This window comes from Fusarium odoratissimum, assembly GCF_000260195.1.
Source record: "Fusarium odoratissimum NRRL 54006 unplaced genomic scaffold supercont1.1, whole genome shotgun sequence".
NCBI lineage: Eukaryota > Fungi > Ascomycota > Sordariomycetes > Hypocreales > Nectriaceae > Fusarium > Fusarium odoratissimum.
In genome coordinates, this window is record NW_022158687.1 from 3657244 (window position 1) to 3676654 (window position 19411).

Below are 19411 nucleotides of genomic sequence, written 5' to 3' on the forward strand. Positions count from 1 at the left end.
AATGTGGAGCCCGGAGCCGTGATTTTCTCACGGAAGAAATCATGAAGATAAGAGTCACAATGTTATTAACGAATCATAGAATAAGTAAGTATCTTTAATGAGAAAAGCAAATCAGATGATACATTGCCATTGGGAAAACTCTTTTCATTCTTAATTTTTTTTATACATCCTGGCGTTGTGTTCAACATTTGCTGAGTTTTCGATTGGCCATTGAATTCTGTGTTGTCCGTCCACTATTTTACCTACAAATTTACGACTCGAAACATACGGCTCACCACTTACATCAACACCTTGGGCGCGAAATTTACGACAATGACTTCCAACTCCGATGCTCCGCCTTCGGCGGCCACAGAGGCCGTCTTGGTCAAGTCCGAGGAGATGCCTGCTGATGCTCAGAAGGTCGAGGAGTTGGACTTCAACAAGTTCAAAGGCCCCATCACTGCGGAGAATCTCTTCGAGGGCATGCGTCACATGGGCTTCCAAGCGTCTTCTATGTGTGAGGCCGTGAGGATCATCAATGATATGGTGCGTTTCGATTCAGAAACTCTATACTAGAGTTTCAAACTCTGAAAGGTACACCACCTTGGCTAACAACTGGTAGCGTGCATGGAAAGACCCGGAGACGGGGGATAAGACCACAATTTTCTTGGGATATACTTCCAACCTCATCTCATCAGGCCTTCGTGGTGTCCTCCGTTGGCTTGTCGAGCATAACCACGTGTCATGTATCGTCACCACGGCTGGTGGCATCGAAGAGGATTTCATCAAGTGCCTTGGTGACACATATGTTGGTTCCTTCAGTACCCCTGGAGCCGAACTCCGCCGCAAGGGCCTCAACCGCATTGGAAACCTCGTTGTTCCTAATGCGAACTACTGCGCCTTCGAAGACTGGGTCGTCCCCATTCTCGACAAGATGCTTGAGGAGCAGGAGGCTAGTAAAGGCACTGAGGAAGAGATCAACTGGACGCCATCCAAGGTGATCCATCGTCTAGGTAAGGAGATCAATGATGAGCGATCCGTCTATTACTGGGCATACAAGAACAATATTCCAGTGTTCTGCCCTGCCATCACTGACGGAAGCCTCGGCGACATGCTCTATTTCCATACTTTTAAGTCCTCGCCCCTTCAACTGAAGATCGATCTGGTCGAAGATATCCGACGCATCAACACCATTGCTGTCCGAGCCAAGCGGGCCGGTATGATCATTCTGGGTGGTGGTATCATTAAGCACCACATTGCCAATGCATGCTTGATGCGCAATGGTGCCGAGTCGGCGGTTTACATCAACACAGCACAAGAATTTGATGGCAGCGATGCAGGTGCTAGACCAGATGAGGCTGTATCGTGGGGCAAAATCAAGATTGGAGCTGATAATGTGAAAGTAAGTCGACACGTCTCTTCTACTCCTGCTAGTCACTGACCATTCACAAGGTATACATGGAGGCAACAGCATGTTTCCCCTTTATTGTGGCAAACACATTTGCAAAGGATATTGGAAAGTCTGACAAATAGAAAACAAAAGAATAGAACGCAAAAGTATGTCAAATAAAGTGTACTGCAGGTGCGGACAACATGTGATCATCCGTCATCGCAAAGACATAATTGACAAAACACCGGTATTGCTCCAAAGAACTCCAAAGCAGACATGAAAGCAACCGATTTAGATACAATCAGGCCCCTGGTTGCTATTAATGTGGAAAGACCCTAACGCCGAAATCGCCTTTTGTGAGTGTAAATGCAAACCCATGTGCCTAGGTAGTTGCCTTCGTTTCTTCGTGGCCGTTTCTAGGATTCAATATCAACTCTAGCCTTTTTTGCTGGAGGCTCGTCGGTGTCGGCCATATCTTGCCCCTGCTCCGAATCATAGGCACTGGATGTCTTCTTAGCTAAATCTTGGGCCTGTTGGGCTTCTTGGACAGCTCGTCGTTCGGCCTTTTCTTTCTCGATCTGACCACGAGGTCGATATCGTCGTTTGTTTCTCTGTCGACGCTCTTCTTTGAGCCTGGCAACCTTTGCTTCTTCCTCCTGTTGGCGGTGGATCGCATCAAGGTCAATAATCTCCCGCCCCATACTCTCGACGACCATCCGCCCTTCGTCTAGCCTAGGCCAAGGGTTGAGAACTCCCCCCTTTCTTGTCATCAGCCAGTCCACGACGTCGAAGCCATCAACGGTCCCATCATCGCGTTGAACAGCCATACATCCTTCATGCCAGAGGGCGATCTCTTGGCGTGTAGGTCGCTCCCTAGGGCAAGGCGGGAAATGGGCGGGGAGGGAAGGAGTTTTCGGGCTTCCGGGGCTTTCCTTGCCACTCTGCGAATCGTCGCTGCCACGCCTTTCTGGGGATCGATTTTTCGGGATTGGAAGCAGACCGTTGGTATTGACTGTTGGAGAGATAGTTGATGAACGATCGTCATCGCAAGTGTCCTTAACTGGGGTGAGAGGGGTACTTTCTTGCACATACGGCTCTCGGGCATCATCAGACGAGTGGGGAGGAGAATTCATCTCGGCGGGCGATGTCACAACATCTTCTGCGGGTTCGATGGACAACTGAGGTCTAGGCACAGCCCGTGAACCTAAAAGTAAGAGTTAAGGGAAGGAATCACGAGGTGCAGCATCAGAAAGCATCAGACTCACCAGGCCGGAGACCGAAGTCTCGTTGCACGGCGTCTCGACGAATACTCATGATATAGTGCTGTGTTTGGAAACACGGGCACGACGTTTCCTGGATAGATCAAATATTCACTGCGACCGATGAAAGCTGATGGGATCATAAGAGGCGGTGAAAGGCGAGTTGTGATGAACGCGAATGCTCTCGTGATTTTGAGAAAATGTGAGAGGAAGAAAAAAGTTTATGTTATTGATGGTAAGAGAAGTGATGTGACAGGGAAGGTCAAGAATGTATGTGAATGAATCAGAACGCGTTTGGTACCAAAGGTAAAGTTGACGACTTCCATTTTCTATCACTGGCAGAAACTGCGAGTCTGCCTCTACGTCCCTAACGCCAACAGTACCAACCGTCTGAGCACCACTGAAGATTCAGACGTATTAAGAGAAACCCTCAGACTTCCCCGATACTCTGCTTAAACTGTTTCAAAGCAGAATTCCATTCAGCTGTTCCGTCCGTCTCCGCCCAAGTAGCAACTTTCTCGATACCTTCAAGATCATCCTTCATGTGATTTTCAGTCGTTGTTCCATCCAGAACCGTTACGCCTTCGAGCCCCAAGACCAGAGAATAGTACGCAGCTACCTCGGAAATTCCAGCCTTCTCTGCGACCATCTTAACTGGCTTGGTAGCAGCGAGCCTGGGGTTGGCGCTGAAAGTCCAGAATGACTGGAAAGCAATTCCTTGCTCTCGACAGTAGGCTCTGAGATCTACCTCGAAGCTGGTATCAGAGTAGAAGCGGTTCTGGACAACACTTGGTTTAACAGTGACAGCATCGTTGAGTGCTTTAAGGATCGGAAGTGTCGTGTTAGAGATGCCTAGGTTGCGGATCTTGTGAGGCACGTATGTCTCCAGAGTCTTCCACGCAGTGATAGTTTCCTCGAGAGTTCGCAGGGGGCTATGCAAAAGCACGCTGTCAAAGTAAGGTTCCTCGCCTTCAACGGTGAAGTAAGTCAATGATGACTGAATAGATTGATGAATCTTATCCACAAGCGGTGCATTAAAATCATAAGGTGCATTTTCATCTTGGTTCCCTGGAGGTGAGAACTTTGTTTGAAGCTGAGGACAGGTCAGTGCCTAGTTTGTTGATGTATATGGTGACGGAACCTACAAAGAGTCCTTCACGTTTAATGAGGCCCTCCTTGATAGCTCTTTGCACACCCTCCCCAACGCCCTTCTCATTGTAATGCTTGGGTTGTCCTGCTGTATCGACTCCACGAAAGCCGTGCTTGAGAGCGAAATAAACAAGATCTGCTGATCTGTCCTTTTTCCACGCTGTGCCATAGACCAGCTTTGGCATGGCAGTGGATGAGCCCTTGAGGGTGAGGTCTTTGGCTAGTTTGGCTGCCATTTTTTAAAAAATACCACTGAAAAGTGAGGATAAGATGGAGTTGACTCTATATAAGTACTCAATTGGTTTGTTGGTGTTGATAGAACACAGAAACTGGGAGAGACAGTGCTAGACGGGTATTTGAAATGTGAAGAGGTGGAGTTTGGAGATAGTTTAAGCTGGTGATGTTGGTCAATTACGCCATGTTGAGCCTCAAACCACCTGTACATGGCGTCAATTTCAACGGCCAACACATGACTAGGCAGCCAATCATTGACTGCAAACATTGAGGGTTCCCCGCGTACAGACATGCAGTATTTGGCTGAGAGATCCATGGATGCGGCCGTCTAACTGAGCCGATGCCTTTATAAACCAATAAACTTCAAGCTGAGCGTGAGACAACGCTGGGCTATTCAAACGCAGTTGGAGAAAGTGTACAGTAGATTCGTGTTCGACGAACATTGAGAATATGTTGATGTGGAAATTAGCCGGACTTAACAAGATCATGTAAGTCAATTCATAGTTAACGTCGATATTCTCGTCTTCAACCCCCACGTCGACGCGGGGTTGAGGAATCACAATCAATGGACAGTATCAATTGCAAGTATTCACGATCAATGAGTCACGCCGTTGAAATGAACAGTGCTCTATTGATCGGCGATCTTACAAGATAGCTGTTGCTCAGAGTTGTTCCTAAAGCTGTCTAGTATAGGACAACGGGCCGTATTTCCGGATGTGCCAAGTGAATTCAATTCTGCATCTCTCCACAAACCGCCATGGACATAATTGGATTGGATTGGATCTGGCAATTGCCCCGCCATAGCTCTGAGGGGTCGGAGCTCATCAAGATATGTAACGTCACTTGAGTTGTTGACTTTGAGAATACTTATTAACCTCCTCTTTTCAACATCTTGGTCCTTTGCGTGACATATCAACTTCATCGCCAATCAATTGTAATTATGGCTCCCTACACTGCTAAATGGGGCATCTTGGCTACCGGTGGCATCGCTGAGTGTGAGTATAGCTCTGTAACACGATGAACAAGGCACTAAACTCCCATCATAGGCTTCACCAAGGATATTCTTACAGATCCTGCCGCTCGCGATGTCAACGATGTACAGCATGAGATTGTCGCCGTTGCCTCATCCAGCTCCGTCGACCGTGCGCGCGATTTTATCAAGAAGATTGATGGCCCCTCATCCGCTGCTGTCTACGGCTCCTACGCTGAGCTAGTCGCCGACCCAAACGTTGACATCATCTATGTTGCTACACCTCACAGCCACCACTTCCAGAATGCTATGCTGGCCCTCGAGGCTGGCAAGAATGTTCTCTGTGAAAAGGCACTCACTGTTACTGCTGCACAGACCAAGAAGCTGTATGAGGTCGCCAAGTCCAAGAACCTCTTCTTTATGGAGGCTGTCTGGACACGATACTTCCCTCTCAGTATCAAAATTCGCGAGTTGATCCAGTCTGGTGCCATTGGTACTGTTTATCGCACATTCGGTAAGAAGAATGCCTGTCGAAGGTATACGATAAAGCTGACTCCTCCTATAGCCGACCTCTCGTTCAACAAGAATACTGATAGCCAAGATCTTGACTTTCCTGATTCCAACCGCATGGTCAATCCTGATCTTGCAGGTGGTGCTTTGCTCGACCTCGGCATCTACTCCTTGACCTGGGTCTTCCAATCTCTCTATCATGTTCAGCCCGAGGCCGAAAAGGAGGCTCCAAAGGTTGTAGCCTCCATCAACAAGTATCGCACAGGTGCCGACGAGTCCACGAGTATCATCTGTCAGTTCCCTAAGCACAACTCTGTCGGTATTGCGACTACCTCACTGCGCATCGCCACCGACGTCGATGGTCTCTACACTGGTGGCCCCGCGATCCGTATCCAGGGCTCTAAGGGGGAAATTCAGGTTACTGGTCCTGCGTTCCGGCCGACCGAGTACAAGGTGATCAAGTCGGACGCCAATGGCAAGGTGGAAGTAGTGAACTGCCCAATTCCTACAGATCCTAAGCGCAACAACTGGGGCCACGGTATGTTCTGGGAGGCGGATGAGTGTGCACGTTGCCTACAAGATGGCAAGAAGGAGAGTGCTTCAATGCCTTGGTCAGAGAGTATAGTCATCATGGAGGTCATGGACAGCGCACTCAAGCAGGGCGGTGTGTCCTACCCCGATCTCATCACCACTGATGTCTTCGATCCCAACAGTCCTCTCAATACTGGCAAAAAATGAAGACATGATGTGTAATGCTGGACATAATCCTAGAATTCATGATGAAATAAAAGTTCGAGGATATGCAGGGATAATCACAGCATTGAGCTGTATCACGCACCTGCGTCAATGCGTCGAGTGACATGTGAACTCTGACCACTTGCATAAGATGCGTACTACATGCATCGTCAGAGATCAACAATCCTGGCGCTATAGGCGGGTGCTTGAGATTAACGGTTCGTGTCAAAAGTGACATGACAGGGGAAGACCCTTGGGTTTCAAAAGCAATCACCAACACCTGACGACTCTGCTTTGACCGGATGACAAAGAATAAAGCAAGAGAGGAAAATTGGCGCCTGGCGGATTTATTCCACCCCATGTTGCATTGGCCCTGGTGCAAATCCAAGGATGATCATCCAAGCCAAGACACCAATTTACACGCTTCTCTGCTGAAGCACAAGTTCGAGACTCGAGTCTCAGCTTATGATGACGTGCAGCGTACCTTTCAAGCGAGCGGGAGCACCCATGCCCACAGCTCACAACCCCTGGCATGAACGGCTTATTATCAATCGTTGAAGATTATCCCAGCCGTGTATGCCCAACTTGACATGGGAGGGGGTGCAGAAGATGCCCGAAATGTGTTCCATAAGCAAGGCAAGGACTTGTTGGTTCCTAATGACCGAGTGGCGGAGGATTCGCGTCGTGTGAATGGGGCGATGAGATGTGAAGACGAGTGATGGATGTAATGTGAGATGAGATTGTGGGGTCCACGATATAAAGACACCGTCTGAACAAGGTATCTTTACCCTGAAAAGAAGCTTTGACTTTGAGGCCTGGAGGCGGATCCGAGGTGTTCGTGACAAGGGGCCTCAAAATCTAACAGGGGATATAAGAGAGGGGTTTTTTTTTTTTTCATGTGTAATTTAATCTTGATCGCAACACTTCAATCCTTGACTGAACCAACTGACTGCATTGTATTTTGTGGTGTAAGAATCATCAACTTGGCACTCAGCCACCAATATACCGTACTCGCACGGGGCAATGGTTGGTTTGGTCTCACTACTAACCTAGCAAATCAATAAGCCAGGTACCTAAAGTTACTTGAATCATCAGAGACATTTATTAGTATGAGCCATTATTCATGACTGACGACCGTTGTATAAGGTAGTAATGGAGTGAACATGTTCCTTCAAGCCACAAGACGAAGACGGAGCCGCCCTAAAACATGACTCCACTAAATACTACTAGTACCTTACGGTAGATAATCGTAGACCACACCCACTAATTACCCCAGTCGAGCCCAGCCCAACACAACCCAGACCAGGGCATTCACTCACTACTTGAATATTGAAGAAATTAGTTAGCATCACAAGAAACACAACCAACCAACTCAATCATAACCTCATCTCTCAACGCTCAGACGCAACAACTTCGCACCCCCTCCCTCCCTCTCTAGGTCATCTCAGATACATCCGAGAGACAAGGAAGATTATACTCCACAAGGCGCCCTGTAAAGAACCTGCACGGAACCTTTCATCGTCTTCATCATGGCAACATCGGCCACGCCGGCTGGAGATCAAGAGGACAGGCCACTCCGGCAACCCAGCTCTCAGGCACAAACCAACCAGACATCGGCCCCCACAGAGTCAGAGTCCTTCTCACAATCTGCAGCGGAGGAGGCGCCAGAGACATACGAGGCCACCCACGTTCACGCAGTCTACGAAGCCATCGCACCGCACTTCTCGGCCACCCGCCATAAGCCCTGGCCTCGGGTTGCCAGCTTCTTGCTATCTCAACCGCCCGGTAGTCTCGGCCTCGATGTGGGCTGCGGCAACGGCAAGTATCTACGTGTCAACCCATCTGTACATCTGCTTGGCTCCGACCGGAGTCCAGCTCTCGTCCAGCTCGCCCGGACTGAGCTGAGACGGCCGCGGGAAGACGGTGTTGAGCATGATCCTAGAGTATCTGATGTAGATGTTGCTGTCGCCGATGGCTTCGCGCTTCCTTATCGCAACGGAGCCGCTGACTTTGTTATCTGCATCGCTGTTGTGCACCATATGTCGACACGCGAGAGAAGACAAGCCGCCATTGCTGAGTTACTGGCACTCGTAACTCCCAAAGCCGGCCGTGTGCTTGTCTACGTGTGGGCTCTGGAGCAGGCGTCAAGCCGTCGCGGGTGGGACGCGAGCAGTGACCAGGATCGCCTGGTGTCGTGGGTGATGCGGAAGCCAAAGGGTCAAGAACCCGGAGGCACGTTCCAGCGCTACTACCACCTGTACAAGGAGGGTGAGCTCGAGGAGGATGTCAAGGCGGCTGGGGGCATCGTTGTAGAGACCGGCTATGAGAAGGATAACTGGTGGGTGGTATGTAGTCGACCGTCGTGAGACCTCATCAACGGTAACTTGCGGCGCAAGGCAAGATCTTATAGGCGTTACGAAAAAAAGCTTCGGATACCTTATGCATATGGTTACCAACCTTGACAGGAATCGTTCACCGATATTTACGCTACATGTTTCGCTCTTGTCCAACCATGGAAGAGTACTTGGCCGTCTTCAGGCTGGTAATATATTCAAGATATTGCTCAACTAAGGTAATAACGCTAACTGTACAATCCATCTACACCGATATCTTCTCTATCACATCTCCATATGTGTCTATCAATGGGAAAAGGGATACTAAACAGGTAAAATGCAAACGCTGTGCAACAAAACAACACTGTCTCTCTTTCAACTCCGGTTTCCTGAGGTCATCCTTGACCTCACCCTTTCTGATGCTTCCATTGCTAGGTCCTCAAACAACCAGTATCCATTGCCATGCAGATGCCTCTGGTCAATGCAAATTGTGATACAAAAACATAAACATAATAAAAAAGACAATTCAAAGAACCGAAATGAGAAGAAAAAACACACCAATGGTTTCCCCAACAAGATTTTCTTTACATTAAGTCATGTCCACATTCCATCCTGTCCAATCCATTCCGTTCCGTCGTTAAAACCCATATGCTATTGTGTTCCTGGGTATGCTTCAATCAGACCCGAAGGCAATAGATTGCCGATAAGTTAAAAAATGTTGTTCTGTTCCTGTCCGTGTAGTTATGCAACCCCGTGTTCTCAACACCATCATAATAAGTCGTACATTCTTTACCGCACTTAATAACCCAAAAATTGTCGCCTTATGAGACGAGATGCAAGACAAATGTCCTGGAAGACTCAAGGATCACTCATCAAGCGCTCATATAGTACAGTTGCCTCAACCATGGCAGGCTATGTAATCCGGCGCCGCTGGTTCGCCTCGTGCGGATATTCATCTGGGGAAGCTCTTCGTTTGGACCCGGCCGATTCCATCGAGTAACCGGCGAGTGTTGAATACAGAGGGCCTTGACCTACCCCGGTTATAGGTCCCATGTTAGGCACTGCAGCAGGTGTACTATAGGGGCTGACTCCTCCAGTAAGTTCAGCAACCCCAGGAAGCATACCAGCTGTCCGAGGTGGTGGCTGGTTCTGGATCGGGGCCAAACCTGGCCCTGGTACATACTGAGCTTCAGCAGGATCTGGAACCATGGACAAAGGAGGCGGCGGAGGAATCGACTCTCGGCGGGGAACCATAGTTCGGCTGCTGGCAGGCATTGGTGGAGGTCTGTTGTACACAACTCGAGGCGATGGTGCTCCAAGATCGCGAGGCATGCTGACTTGGGGCTGCGAGTGGATGTGGCTGCGTGAGGGGGAGCTCCTGTGACTGTTGTTTCCCTCGACATTGACTGCAGCTAGAGAGAAAGGGATAACGCCTGCACGTCTAGCCATATCTGCCTCACCAAGCTGCCAATGCATGGCCTCTGCTGCTCGCCAGGGCACTGCCATCTCTTCTGCAACTTTTGCCCACATTTCTGGTTTGAACCTGAAGTCTTGTCAGTATGTTTCCTAAAAGACTAATTGCTTACACCACCCCCTTACCTCTCGTAAAGTCTGGCCAGTTTATTCTTGCGCTCTTCGTCCCATTCACTCCGTCTTTCGAGGTAGTTCTGGTAGTGTAGGCGGCAGCTGATGGCACTCCGGCCAGGCAGACGCTTTGAGATATCCTCCCACTTCATATTGCGTCCTCGAAGCTCGATGATAAGGGCATCTTCCTCCGGTGACCACTTGCTCTGCTTCTTCACGGGTGGCTGATCTGTAGCATGGGGGTGCATGCCGCGTCTTCCAGACATCTGTGTCGAAGCTACCTGCGGTGGTGGCGCCACATGCGCAACAGGCCGTGGTGGAGCTGGCGATGCCTTGGGAGGAAATGGCTGATAAGTGGGAGCTGGAACAGGCTGGGTCTGGTGAAGCGGCGAGACAGGAGCCTCATGAGATCCAGATGCCTTCAGAAGAGCAGCAAAGTCTAACGCGACAGTCTGGCCATCCAGTCTTCCCGCGTATGGACCGTTAGCATATGAGCGAGGCGTACGCCCCCGCTCGAGACGGTCTTCTACACCCACGATGGATGGCGGTAACTCTGCCCGCAAGAGGCAGAGTGGAGACTCGCTCTTGAGTTGGGCCAGCTCGGCGACTGTTTCTGGTTGTGTTGGCGAAGAAATGTCTGTTTCAGCGGCTCCGAGAAGCCTGGTGCTGCTTAAAAGCGTTGTATATCGGGTGTCACGAAACCCCTATGTTTCTTTCCACTGTACAGATGGTTGAGTCGGCTGGAGGTGCGTGAACTATGTTCGTGAGATCGAGGTGAGGTAATTAGTTTTCTCCTTGAAACCTCCGGGAATGAATTCACTTGTGTTGATGTCGCCCTTAGTGTCTATAAGTCTTGAAGTGTAGTAATGGAGGCCTTCTCGTATTGACTGATGCGTAGTGGTGGGCAGCTGGGTTAGGTATCGATACAGTTGGGCTCTGTCAGGTACCGGGTTGCCACAAAGATGCAAAAGGAGAAAGAACTGTCTCGGGAGGCAACAGTGATGGCTGTTCAGATCATAAAGCGTGGCTCCAAGGCGTTGATGGGCAGATGGCAATGTGATTGGTGATGTCCAGGGTTCTCTTCAGCCAATGGATGCAAATAGGATGATATGGTGAGGCAGAGCAAGTCGTGGGGCGCCAATCGAGGTAAATGAGGCCAAGGTAAGGCTTGTTATCTCAGAAGCTGTTATCGAAAGCCGTGGGGAGAGTAGAGAATAGATGAGATGGCAATAGGTAGGAGGCAAAAAGAAGATCTTCGAGGGTCTTTCACTTTGAGTAAGAGAAAACTCGGTCAGATCTTCCGCTGGGCCCCTACTGACTTAGTATAACCTCCAGGAGATGTTACTTATGCGCAGGATATGGACCCACGTTACGGACCGCCTTGCTTCTTTCTCTTCCTATTCTTGTTGTTGTTAGTCTTGACCGAGGTCCAGACAGTAGAACCGGAGGTGGATGAGAACCCAAGCTGAATAAGGCCAAGAAGTGGACTCTGGAACAATCGAAAAAGAAAAGAAAGTTGAGCCCGGAGAATATTATTAGACTCAAGGTCCAAAAGAACTTGTCGGGTCGAAAAGAGGCGACGCAGTAACAACGTAACGGTGTGGGGAGAGGAAGATGCAGTGAGGAAATCAGGGTCTGATTACATCTCCACGAAACGGTGAACATGGTGTGTCTTAACCGGAAGCCTGGCCTATAATGTACCTATGTGACGAAGAAACCCATCAAGAAGCACGAGCTTGAACGAACAGGATGGTCTAGGAGCAGGCATCGAGGAGCATGGGGAGGGGTGTCGGCAGCAATATCGCAATGACAGGGGTCTCTAAAGGCGTGTCTATCGACGAAGATGAAGAAGTAAGGTGAGTGGAGTCGATGCGTTTGGTAATAAGGCAGAGGACATCAACGGGCCGGGGATAAACGTTGGAGAAGCATCGCATTGCTGGCTATGCGGTTGGTGTTAGTCGCTGGGTGTTGGTTCTGTGCTTCCAATGTCTCCATCTTTTCCTAGAGATACCCAGGCGAGGAGGGCCTAGTGTGAGAACATGAAAATGACACTGAGAAAGGATGAAGCAGAAAAAGAAAATACAGGTTGAGTCAATACAATGCAGAGCGCATCATGCTCAATGAGCTGGCCCAATACGAACCTGCAAAGTGAGGTTATCCTGAGTTCCGTCTTAATCAAGTTGTCTTCCGACCAACCCACTGTTACTACAGAAGCCATAACATGGTTTGCCATGCCATGCGATTCCATGCCACTATGGCCTCAGCATCACTGTCGAGACAACCATCCGCAATGACCAAACCGATCTGGCACCTGTCATAGTTGAGACCGGGGTTGTAGCTCAACACCATCTTTTGCTGCGCGGATGAACTGCTGTATAACGGCGCACACCGCAATGCTCTTGTCTCTCATCGCCTTGCACAGCCGCGGCCTTGTCTGGCTGGTCCTGTTTTGTCATGACTGACTTGCCTGGCCTTGGCTGAGAGGGGTGTTGGCGTCTAATCTTCGTCTCCAGCTTTGAGGCTAGGTGCGTCGGCTGCACACCCCCCTGGCTCTACACCAACTCATCATGGACTCCCCTCTGGTCCACGTTGCTGCGATCTTCGCATGGGGGAGTTGCCGGGTCCGGTTTTCTTTGTTCGTCTTTGAGTTGACAAGGGTATTGAATATTTAACTTGGACTTTGAAGGGCTCGAATAACAAAGATCGAGTTCCTTCATTCAATTGTTTTCATGAGATGGTGCAGTTGATAAATTTGGGGGCAAAAATAGATTGAAAGAAAGCAATGGCACATAGTCCACCATTGGTATCAGTGCCTTCATTCATTCTAAGGTGGCTGTCAACTTGATATACTATAGCACGTGGCCACAGTGGAAAGAACAAAATCGGAGCAGCAGCAACATCATAATCATGTATACGTCTCATACAAATGTTGTCTTCCATGTCCGCAGAACTAAAAAAAAAAAAAAATCTCTAATTAGGGTGTGCCAGATGCATGCACTTCCAATACCAGATGTCTAGCACTCAATGTCAAGAAATGCCACGAAGCTTTGCATAAAATGTCATCGGTACGAACTACGGATGCCAAGAGATCCATCGTCTCGGTCAGAGTGATTCAAAACTATACGCCAGACTGACCCGCCTACAGAAATTTAGTTCCCTTAAAGAACATGAGGCCCTCTGTGTTTTAAGCCACCCGTTTGGGTATGTCTTATGTCCAAGTCTCTGATGTTGTAAGCTCGCATGTGAAGGGAGGCCCAAGTCTTGGAATTTGAATCTTGGGCATGGATGTCTTGAATTCAGTCGTTGCGGCATAAACCCCGTCCTCTCGCATATCGGGCTCCCGAAAGTCAAACAAGATGGCAGCGACATAGCTCAATATGGTAGCCCATGCACACATGTGAGTCGAGACACCACAGAGACCATTGAATTGACGCCTCAACCGGTATGTCCACTGGCAGCCAAGGGTTCGCAGGAACCACCTAGTTTGAGACAGTTAGCTCAGTCAATCACATCGCGGCATTTTGTGGCAGTCATCATGCCAGGGTAGCCCCCGTAAGGCTTGATTAGGCTTGGCCCAAGTTCGCTGTAGAGGTTGGGCAATACTTGAGTCGAAGCTTACGATAGGTAGACTGGAACGTGAGTGTTCAGATTTGAACAAACTATACTCGAAGCACCACCGAGGATAGAACGAGGTTCGACTTTTCTGTGCTTGTTTGCGAAGACTGTATGGTTGTGTCTCTTGGGCGAACTATGGTTGGGTATCAAAATTAAGTGACGATTTGCTTATTGAAGTGTGGCCGCTTCAACATATCCTCCATCAAACCTCCTAGAGTTGATGGATTCACAATATTGATTTATGACGAAGTAGGCGTTAAGTAATCGGCGAACCTCGATGGGCGCTGGACATTGTGGTACCAGAAACTTACCGCAAGATGCCAGCCTCACCCATGTATCACAGCCTGCCCAGCTCAGCACGCTCAACCAGGCAGGCCTAGGCGCTAACAGCCAACCAGCCAGCGCCAGCTTCAGCGTCAGCGCGCAGTGGTCGATGGGGTATGATCGTCCGTCGGGAGCTGAATGCTAGGATCGAGTCTGAACTGTTTGAGAAGAGGCCTGCGCTTGTGCTAATTAAAGTGCAGTGGAGATGGTGCCAATGGAAGCTCATCATGTTTGCGGCTGCGCTCGGCTCCCTGTACTTCCGTACTACCTAATTTCATAACGAATGGATTCCAACTGTTGTTGGAATATGTATGTATTGGAATATGAACAACGAATTGCAGACATCACATATTAACTGCCATATTGAGTTAGCACTGGATTCTATCCTCGGTGTTCCGTTCCTAACAGAAGTTTTTCTGCTTTCCTGGGCAGGCCTCTGACCATAGAGGTTTCCGATATTGGTCCTTTCCATTTCTTCTGACCGCGTTTGTACCTTCCTTGTTACAGGACGGGAAGGCACTAGCCGGCGGCTCTTTATATCGACATGGAGGTCGTCCATCCAACAAGAGGACTTCATCCTTTCGTTTCATACCTTTCATTAAAAAAAAGCCTGAATCTTACAAGTGGCCAAACTTGCCCAATGCATGTTTCAGCGGTGATCCTTTCAGGGCATCATCCACAAACCTCTTCTGCTCTCGAAGAGATGACGCGAAGACCATTGCGGTTAGAAAAGAACCAGACCCAGATTCCAGAGTGAGTTGACATCTGCCAAACCCCTTGCAAGTCGAACTAACACCAAGTCATGACTGGCAGCTCAGCCCAGCACAATTCGACCACACCTTCTTTCACCACCGACTCAAGCTTTGCCTCAGTTGGATAATAGCTCAAGCTTCAAGCACGAGCCTAACGACTGTCTGTGCGTTGCTCCCGCACCAGACACAAGCGCTTTCAATACATACACGGATGAGTGTTGGTACACACACGCCACCTGAGCATTTGGTCTCTCGCACGACTGAGCCCTTTGTCCAGGATTCCTCTGGTTGTACTGACGTTTGTTCAAATGCTGCTAGTAGACCGATATACAAATCGAGGCCCGGCCCGAGCTATTGATATGACCAGCCGAAACATTCGGCAATGCAATTGGTGGAGCACTTCATTTACAGGCCAACCATTCTGCAGTTGCATCTGGAGACTTGAGGCTGGTTGTTGGATGTCTATATCGTTGCTTTACCAGCCACAAAGTTTCCTGCTCAGAGTCAACCACAGACCTTTTTTTTTTTTCTTTCACGACGCTCCATCCCGTCTTTCTTCACGGGTCATCGTTTGCTCCACGTAGCTTCCGCTAACAAATGCCCGCCGGGAATATCCTGGGAAGTGATGAATTATGACGGTGAACTGGCGGTCAGTAAAGAAGGTTCAAGAAAAGAGGCTTGTCCAGAGAGGTGCGACACGGCCAAATACATACCTACCCGGCTCAATGTTGGGGGTTGATACATGTTGCCAACTTACACTGATATCGATGCTGGGCAGCTAAGAACCAATTCATCGTTGGGTTCAAGGGCTACGCCTTGGTACTTACGAGTCGCTGAGCACACATCATGCGACCGCTTGATGTTCTTCATGCACGTTGTTGTGTCCAGGCACCAGATGATGGCTTGAAGTCTGAGGATGCATGCACGCGCGCAAGCTGAACAGGCAACTTGGGCATTGGATGGAAGCAACAATGCCTAAGCGATGGACGAAAGACTTTTCTTTGCATGGCAGGCAAGATAGATTGTTGAAGCATTCGATCCTTTTCCGAAGTTGCGCAGCCCCGGACACTCAAATGGCTAGTTGACACTTGATCAATCACGAGCACCATGGCGCCCACATCAGCTCCATCAATATGAACGCGCCGTTGAAGATTGGCCTGCATTTTTACTTGGAGTCACCAATCTGAAGTGGGGAACTTGGGCGATGTTAGAGATGGCGTTACACGAAAAACCGTTGTTGTTAGTGTGAGTCTACATGATGTAACAGTATCGAACTGGCCCCGCAGGCCACTCAGGTCGAATATGGCCATCATCATCATCGCCAATAACGAGATTGATTCCTGTTATGCCCGATGGGCTGAGTGTTGCGATCTTGCAAGTCATCATAGGTCCTCGTCCTATAGTAAGGCTTAGATTTCGAGCCCTTCTGAGAGTGCCACGTCGTGTCCCTCCCGCAGCCAGATAACTTCTAGCAAGGATGGGTTTCCACCTCGATGGACGTTGTGAACTTGTGACCGCCACAAGGCCTCCACCTCGATGAAGAATTTTTCCCTCTCTTACTTCCATCTGCAGGCGATTACGATATCATGCTGTCTCTATTGGGCTAAACTGTCGTTCCTCTAGACTCAAATCACCGCTGCCAACTCTTTACATATGTTCTTAAGCTACAGGGATGGTGTGGAGACAGAACTAGATCTACAGTCCAGGATCTCGAGAGGGCATGCTATGTAGATGCCAGCCATTTCTCAGCATCAGGAACAACGAAGCAGTTGGGTTCGTGTTCTACCCTCAAGCGACTGGATATGACGATGACTGGCATGAAGTGCCAGTGTCTGAAACACAACCGAGCCAAGATATTGTCTGTTTGGGACAAATTCTCACGGCAAAGTCGGTAATAGAGCTACACTTGGGCAGCTGATCTGCTTCACATTACTCTCGATGCGCGAACAAAGCAAATATTTTCCAATCAACCTTGATTGTCCTCCTCTCCATTCGATGTTTCACGCTTTTTCCATCGGAGTGAAGAGCCTTTGGAAAGAGAGAGGAAAACATTGGTATTTGGTGGAGGTCCAGCCGCGCTAGTTTCCCCAATTTCTTCCATACACATTTGGAGAATGATAGATGTGGCATTGCGGGTGCCGCTCGAACAGGCCCTGAAGCCCACTTCCTACGACGAACCAAGGCCGAGCCCTATGTCAAGTAAGCTGCGGCGTATGTGTATGTCGTTCCTTCAGCCATTATCCAGCCCGTCGGTGGGCTAGCTTAATGCCAAGGCTGGAATGACTGGATGTCTCGAAGGGTCTCACTCACAGCACGCTGCTAGTGTTCCTGCGGGGACTGGACACAGAAACGGAGTCGGTAAACAGATCCATGAACGGGGATATCCTGGATCGTAGATTCGTCTAGTTTGCCCACTAGATTGCTAAAATCTGAGACCCAATACCCTTCTATGAAGGCAAAAGAATAGACAAGGTTTGTCTGTTTGTGCCTGACATATCGAGCACACGATTATGGAAGAATGCGACGAGGAGAAGTTGAACAATACCCACGTCCTTTGCGCGCGTCATTTGCCTCGCTTGGCTAACAAAATCGAGCGTGCGGAGGTTCAATGATTGGATACCTGGCCTAGCTAATGATGGACATAATAGACAGGCCGGATTTGCTACAATATGCACACTCCTCGTGGACAGACAAGAGGATTGGCCATGTTTGATGACTATAATCGGTACCACCAGGCAAGTCAAGGTTGTTTCAAGAGATATCTTGAATTGGAAACAGAGCCAGGCGCCAGGCCAAATACAGTGAACAGTTCCTATAGAAGTCATGTCTTCTAAACCAACCCCCACTCCAACAACTAACATGATTCTTGTGTTTTTTTAGCGGTGAGCCGCTCATCACTTACCATAGATATACTCAAATTTTTGAGATTGAGCCTTGGGCAGCAAGGTCTGCCCTTGACGTCAGAACGCCGCGGGGCTCAGAATAGACCAAGCCTGAGACCTGAACAGATTGTGCATGAGTGGACTCGACAAACTCACTTCACCAGCCCTTGAGCACATTGGCTTACCCTATGAACACCTTTATGTGCGATTAGCTACTTGTCTAGCTTGTATCTACTCATATTACCATACCATCTTGGAGGGACACCAACAGAGGTCACTCGTAACAATGTCCGGACCGGTTCGGATAGGGCAAACTGGCAATTGGGTGACGAAATTGAAAGTGCTGCAAAATATTTGCAGGAGCAAGAATCCCGATTTAACCAGTAGGTCAGAGAGGCTTTGCTGCGAACCCTTGGTGGGTGGTATGTGACGTGTCATGAGTGGCATGGAATAGACGTCTGGGTCAAGCGTTTCATCCCGTCAAACTCCCAGCTGTTTGTCACAGCTTCTTGCATACGAAGTCTGGCACAAATCAGATCCTAGCGCATCTCGTGGAGTAAGTCGTCCTAGTATAGGTAAGCTTGTTGCCGTATTTGCTCCAGCGAGGCACTGTCAGCCCTATACTGTGGTTCTTGTTAGTGAAAGGTCTGATATACAAGACGGCATGCTTGGTAAGTGAAGACGCGTATATATTATCTGGCTTACAGATGTATGCTTAGACAGGGGAAACTGCAGGAAGCCAGAATGACCATGAGCTTCGCGCTCGGACCTCGATTGCAGCGGACGAGCATTATTCCAGGGTTGTTGGGGCGCAGCGAGTGCTGAGTTGTCCCATCACCAACCACTCGATGGCAGTACGATTCCCGTCATCATCAATGTCTCTAGGCTTCGAGTACCATCATGTGCTAGGGAAGCTATATCAAACGGGTTGGAGGGTATACTAGGGGTTGCGGCTGCTAGGATCAACGAGACTGCCGACAACCCATGATTTCCCGATGACTGCGAGCCGCGCACCGGTCTTTCTCATGTAACACCAGTATCTGATGTACATCGGGCGTGGCAGCGGGTAGCATCGCCTGCAGAAATGATATGGGGATGATCCATGTTGGCGATTTATTCCGCGAGGGATAATGTAGGGCATGCAGGATAGCAGCATCTACTCAGAGCTAGTGCATCATGACGGCGGCGGAACACCGTGCGGTCATGGAACATAGATGTCACTATCGCACGAAGATTTGGACGTCAGGTCCGGGGTAGCCTCCTCGCGACACCTCCTGCAGTGCAAGAAGCCAGCATAAATCTTTGTTCGGGTGCTGCCAAACGGACGGGACCGCGCGGAGCTCCGACAAACGCCGTCCGGGTCAATGGCTGACGAGCGTGGCCGGTCCGGTCGACGGCAACAACACCGAATTCATCACAAAGAGTCAGTGCGGAATGCAAGGAACCGACCTGAATTGGGTGGCTTGTTGTCGATTACAAGTTTCAACCAAAGTGGTAATAAGCGGGCAGATGAGCGCTTTGACGATATCGAGACTTTCGAATATGCCAGTCGTTTATTCATATCTGAGCTAATGCCGCTCATGGAGGTTTGAGCAGCTTGTGGTATATGGCTGAACCCTCCTAGTGGTCTCTGTTGATCAGATCATGGCAGGGTATCATATCTTGAGGCCCAGTCGAATATCCATCTCAGATCCT

General features: G+C 49.3%; 6 protein-coding genes across 12 annotated transcripts; 3 read left to right on the plus strand and 3 right to left on the minus strand.

Annotated features, from left to right (window-relative positions):
• Positions 1-16: 16 nt before the first annotated feature.
• On the plus strand, positions 17-3149 carry FOIG_01282 (deoxyhypusine synthase). Of its 2 annotated transcripts, XM_031198063.1 has the most exons (4): positions 17-525; positions 602-1381; positions 1432-2934; positions 3009-3121. In XM_031198063.1, exons 1-3 carry the CDS (start codon positions 313-315, stop codon positions 1510-1512), a joined length of 1074 nt encoding a protein of 357 aa, XP_031073830.1. In that variant the 5' UTR covers positions 17-312; the 3' UTR covers positions 1513-2934; positions 3009-3121. The 2 variants fall into 2 exon arrangements, with proteins under 2 accessions (XP_031073830.1, XP_031073829.1); XM_031198062.1 differs by having other exon boundaries at positions 1432-3149.
• Positions 1581-2696, minus strand: FOIG_01283 (uncharacterized protein). Its single transcript, XM_031198064.1, has 2 exons — positions 2635-2696; positions 1581-2573 (listed from the first exon to the last, which is right to left on the minus strand). The coding sequence occupies exons 1-2, from the start codon at positions 2681-2683 to the stop codon at positions 1786-1788; spliced, it is 837 nt and encodes a 278-aa protein (XP_031073831.1). The 5' UTR covers positions 2684-2696; the 3' UTR covers positions 1581-1785.
• FOIG_01284 (uncharacterized protein) lies at positions 2830-4194 on the minus strand. Its single transcript, XM_031198065.1, has 2 exons — positions 3774-4194; positions 2830-3721 (listed from the first exon to the last, which is right to left on the minus strand). Exons 1-2 carry the CDS (start codon positions 4011-4013, stop codon positions 3059-3061), a joined length of 903 nt encoding a protein of 300 aa, XP_031073832.1. The 5' UTR covers positions 4014-4194; the 3' UTR covers positions 2830-3058.
• Positions 4195-4661: 467 nt separating this feature from the next.
• On the plus strand, positions 4662-6841 carry FOIG_01285 (oxidoreductase; the record flags this gene model as incomplete). 2 transcript variants are annotated; one of them, XM_031198067.1, is made up of 3 exons in its annotated part: positions 4662-5006; positions 5058-5495; positions 5547-6841. In XM_031198067.1, the coding sequence occupies exons 1-3, from the start codon at positions 4952-4954 to the stop codon at positions 6227-6229; spliced, it is 1176 nt and encodes a 391-aa protein (XP_031073834.1). In that variant the 5' UTR covers positions 4662-4951. The 2 variants fall into 2 exon arrangements, with proteins under 2 accessions (XP_031073834.1, XP_031073833.1); XM_031198066.1 differs by having other exon boundaries at positions 4871-5006; positions 5058-6229.
• A 308-nt stretch (positions 6842-7149) lies between these two features.
• FOIG_01286 (uncharacterized protein) lies at positions 7150-8889 on the plus strand. The gene has a single exon (XM_031198068.1). It carries the CDS (start codon positions 7756-7758, stop codon positions 8590-8592), a length of 837 nt encoding a protein of 278 aa, XP_031073835.1. The 5' UTR covers positions 7150-7755; the 3' UTR covers positions 8593-8889.
• FOIG_01287 (uncharacterized protein) lies at positions 8719-12044 on the minus strand. Of its 5 annotated transcripts, none has more exons than XM_031198070.1 (3): positions 11604-12044; positions 10159-11540; positions 8721-10102 (listed from the first exon to the last, which is right to left on the minus strand). In XM_031198070.1, exons 2-3 carry the CDS (start codon positions 10407-10409, stop codon positions 9472-9474), a joined length of 882 nt encoding a protein of 293 aa, XP_031073837.1. In that variant the 5' UTR covers positions 10410-11540; positions 11604-12044; the 3' UTR covers positions 8721-9471. The 5 variants fall into 5 exon arrangements, with proteins under 5 accessions (XP_031073836.1, XP_031073837.1, XP_031073838.1 ...); XM_031198071.1 differs by having other exon boundaries at positions 10159-11454; positions 11512-11823; XM_031198073.1 differs by having other exon boundaries at positions 10159-11396; positions 11512-11793.
• Between the last annotated feature and the right edge of the window lie 7367 nt (positions 12045-19411).

Bases quoted from the DNA above. Each gene is read 5' to 3' on its own strand.
- FOIG_01282 (XM_031198062.1), top strand. From the start codon at position 313: ATGACTTCCAACTCCGATGCTCCGCCTTCGGCGGCCACAGAGGCCGTC. The intron at 526-601 runs GTGCGTTTCGAT...AACAACTGGTAG, and splicing joins TGAGGATCATCAATGATATG to CGTGCATGGAAAGACCCGGA. The intron at 1,382-1,431 runs GTAAGTCGACAC...ACCATTCACAAG, and splicing joins TTGGAGCTGATAATGTGAAA to GTATACATGGAGGCAACAGC.
- FOIG_01283 (XM_031198064.1), bottom strand. From the start codon at position 2,683: ATGAGTATTCGTCGAGACGCCGTGCAACGAGACTTCGGTCTCCGGCCT. The intron at 2,574-2,634 runs GTGAGTCTGATG...TCTTACTTTTAG, and splicing joins AGACTTCGGTCTCCGGCCTG to GTTCACGGGCTGTGCCTAGA.
- FOIG_01284 (XM_031198065.1), bottom strand. From the start codon at position 4,013: ATGGCAGCCAAACTAGCCAAAGACCTCACCCTCAAGGGCTCATCCACT. The intron at 3,722-3,773 runs GTAGGTTCCGTC...ACCTGTCCTCAG, and splicing joins TTAAACGTGAAGGACTCTTT to CTTCAAACAAAGTTCTCACC.
- FOIG_01286 (XM_031198068.1), top strand. From the start codon at position 7,756: ATGGCAACATCGGCCACGCCGGCTGGAGATCAAGAGGACAGGCCACTC.
- FOIG_01287 (XM_031198069.1), bottom strand. From the start codon at position 10,409: ATGTCTGGAAGACGCGGCATGCACCCCCATGCTACAGATCAGCCACCC. The intron at 10,103-10,158 runs GTAAGGGGGTGG...ACAAGACTTCAG, and splicing joins CTGGCCAGACTTTACGAGAG to GTTCAAACCAGAAATGTGGG.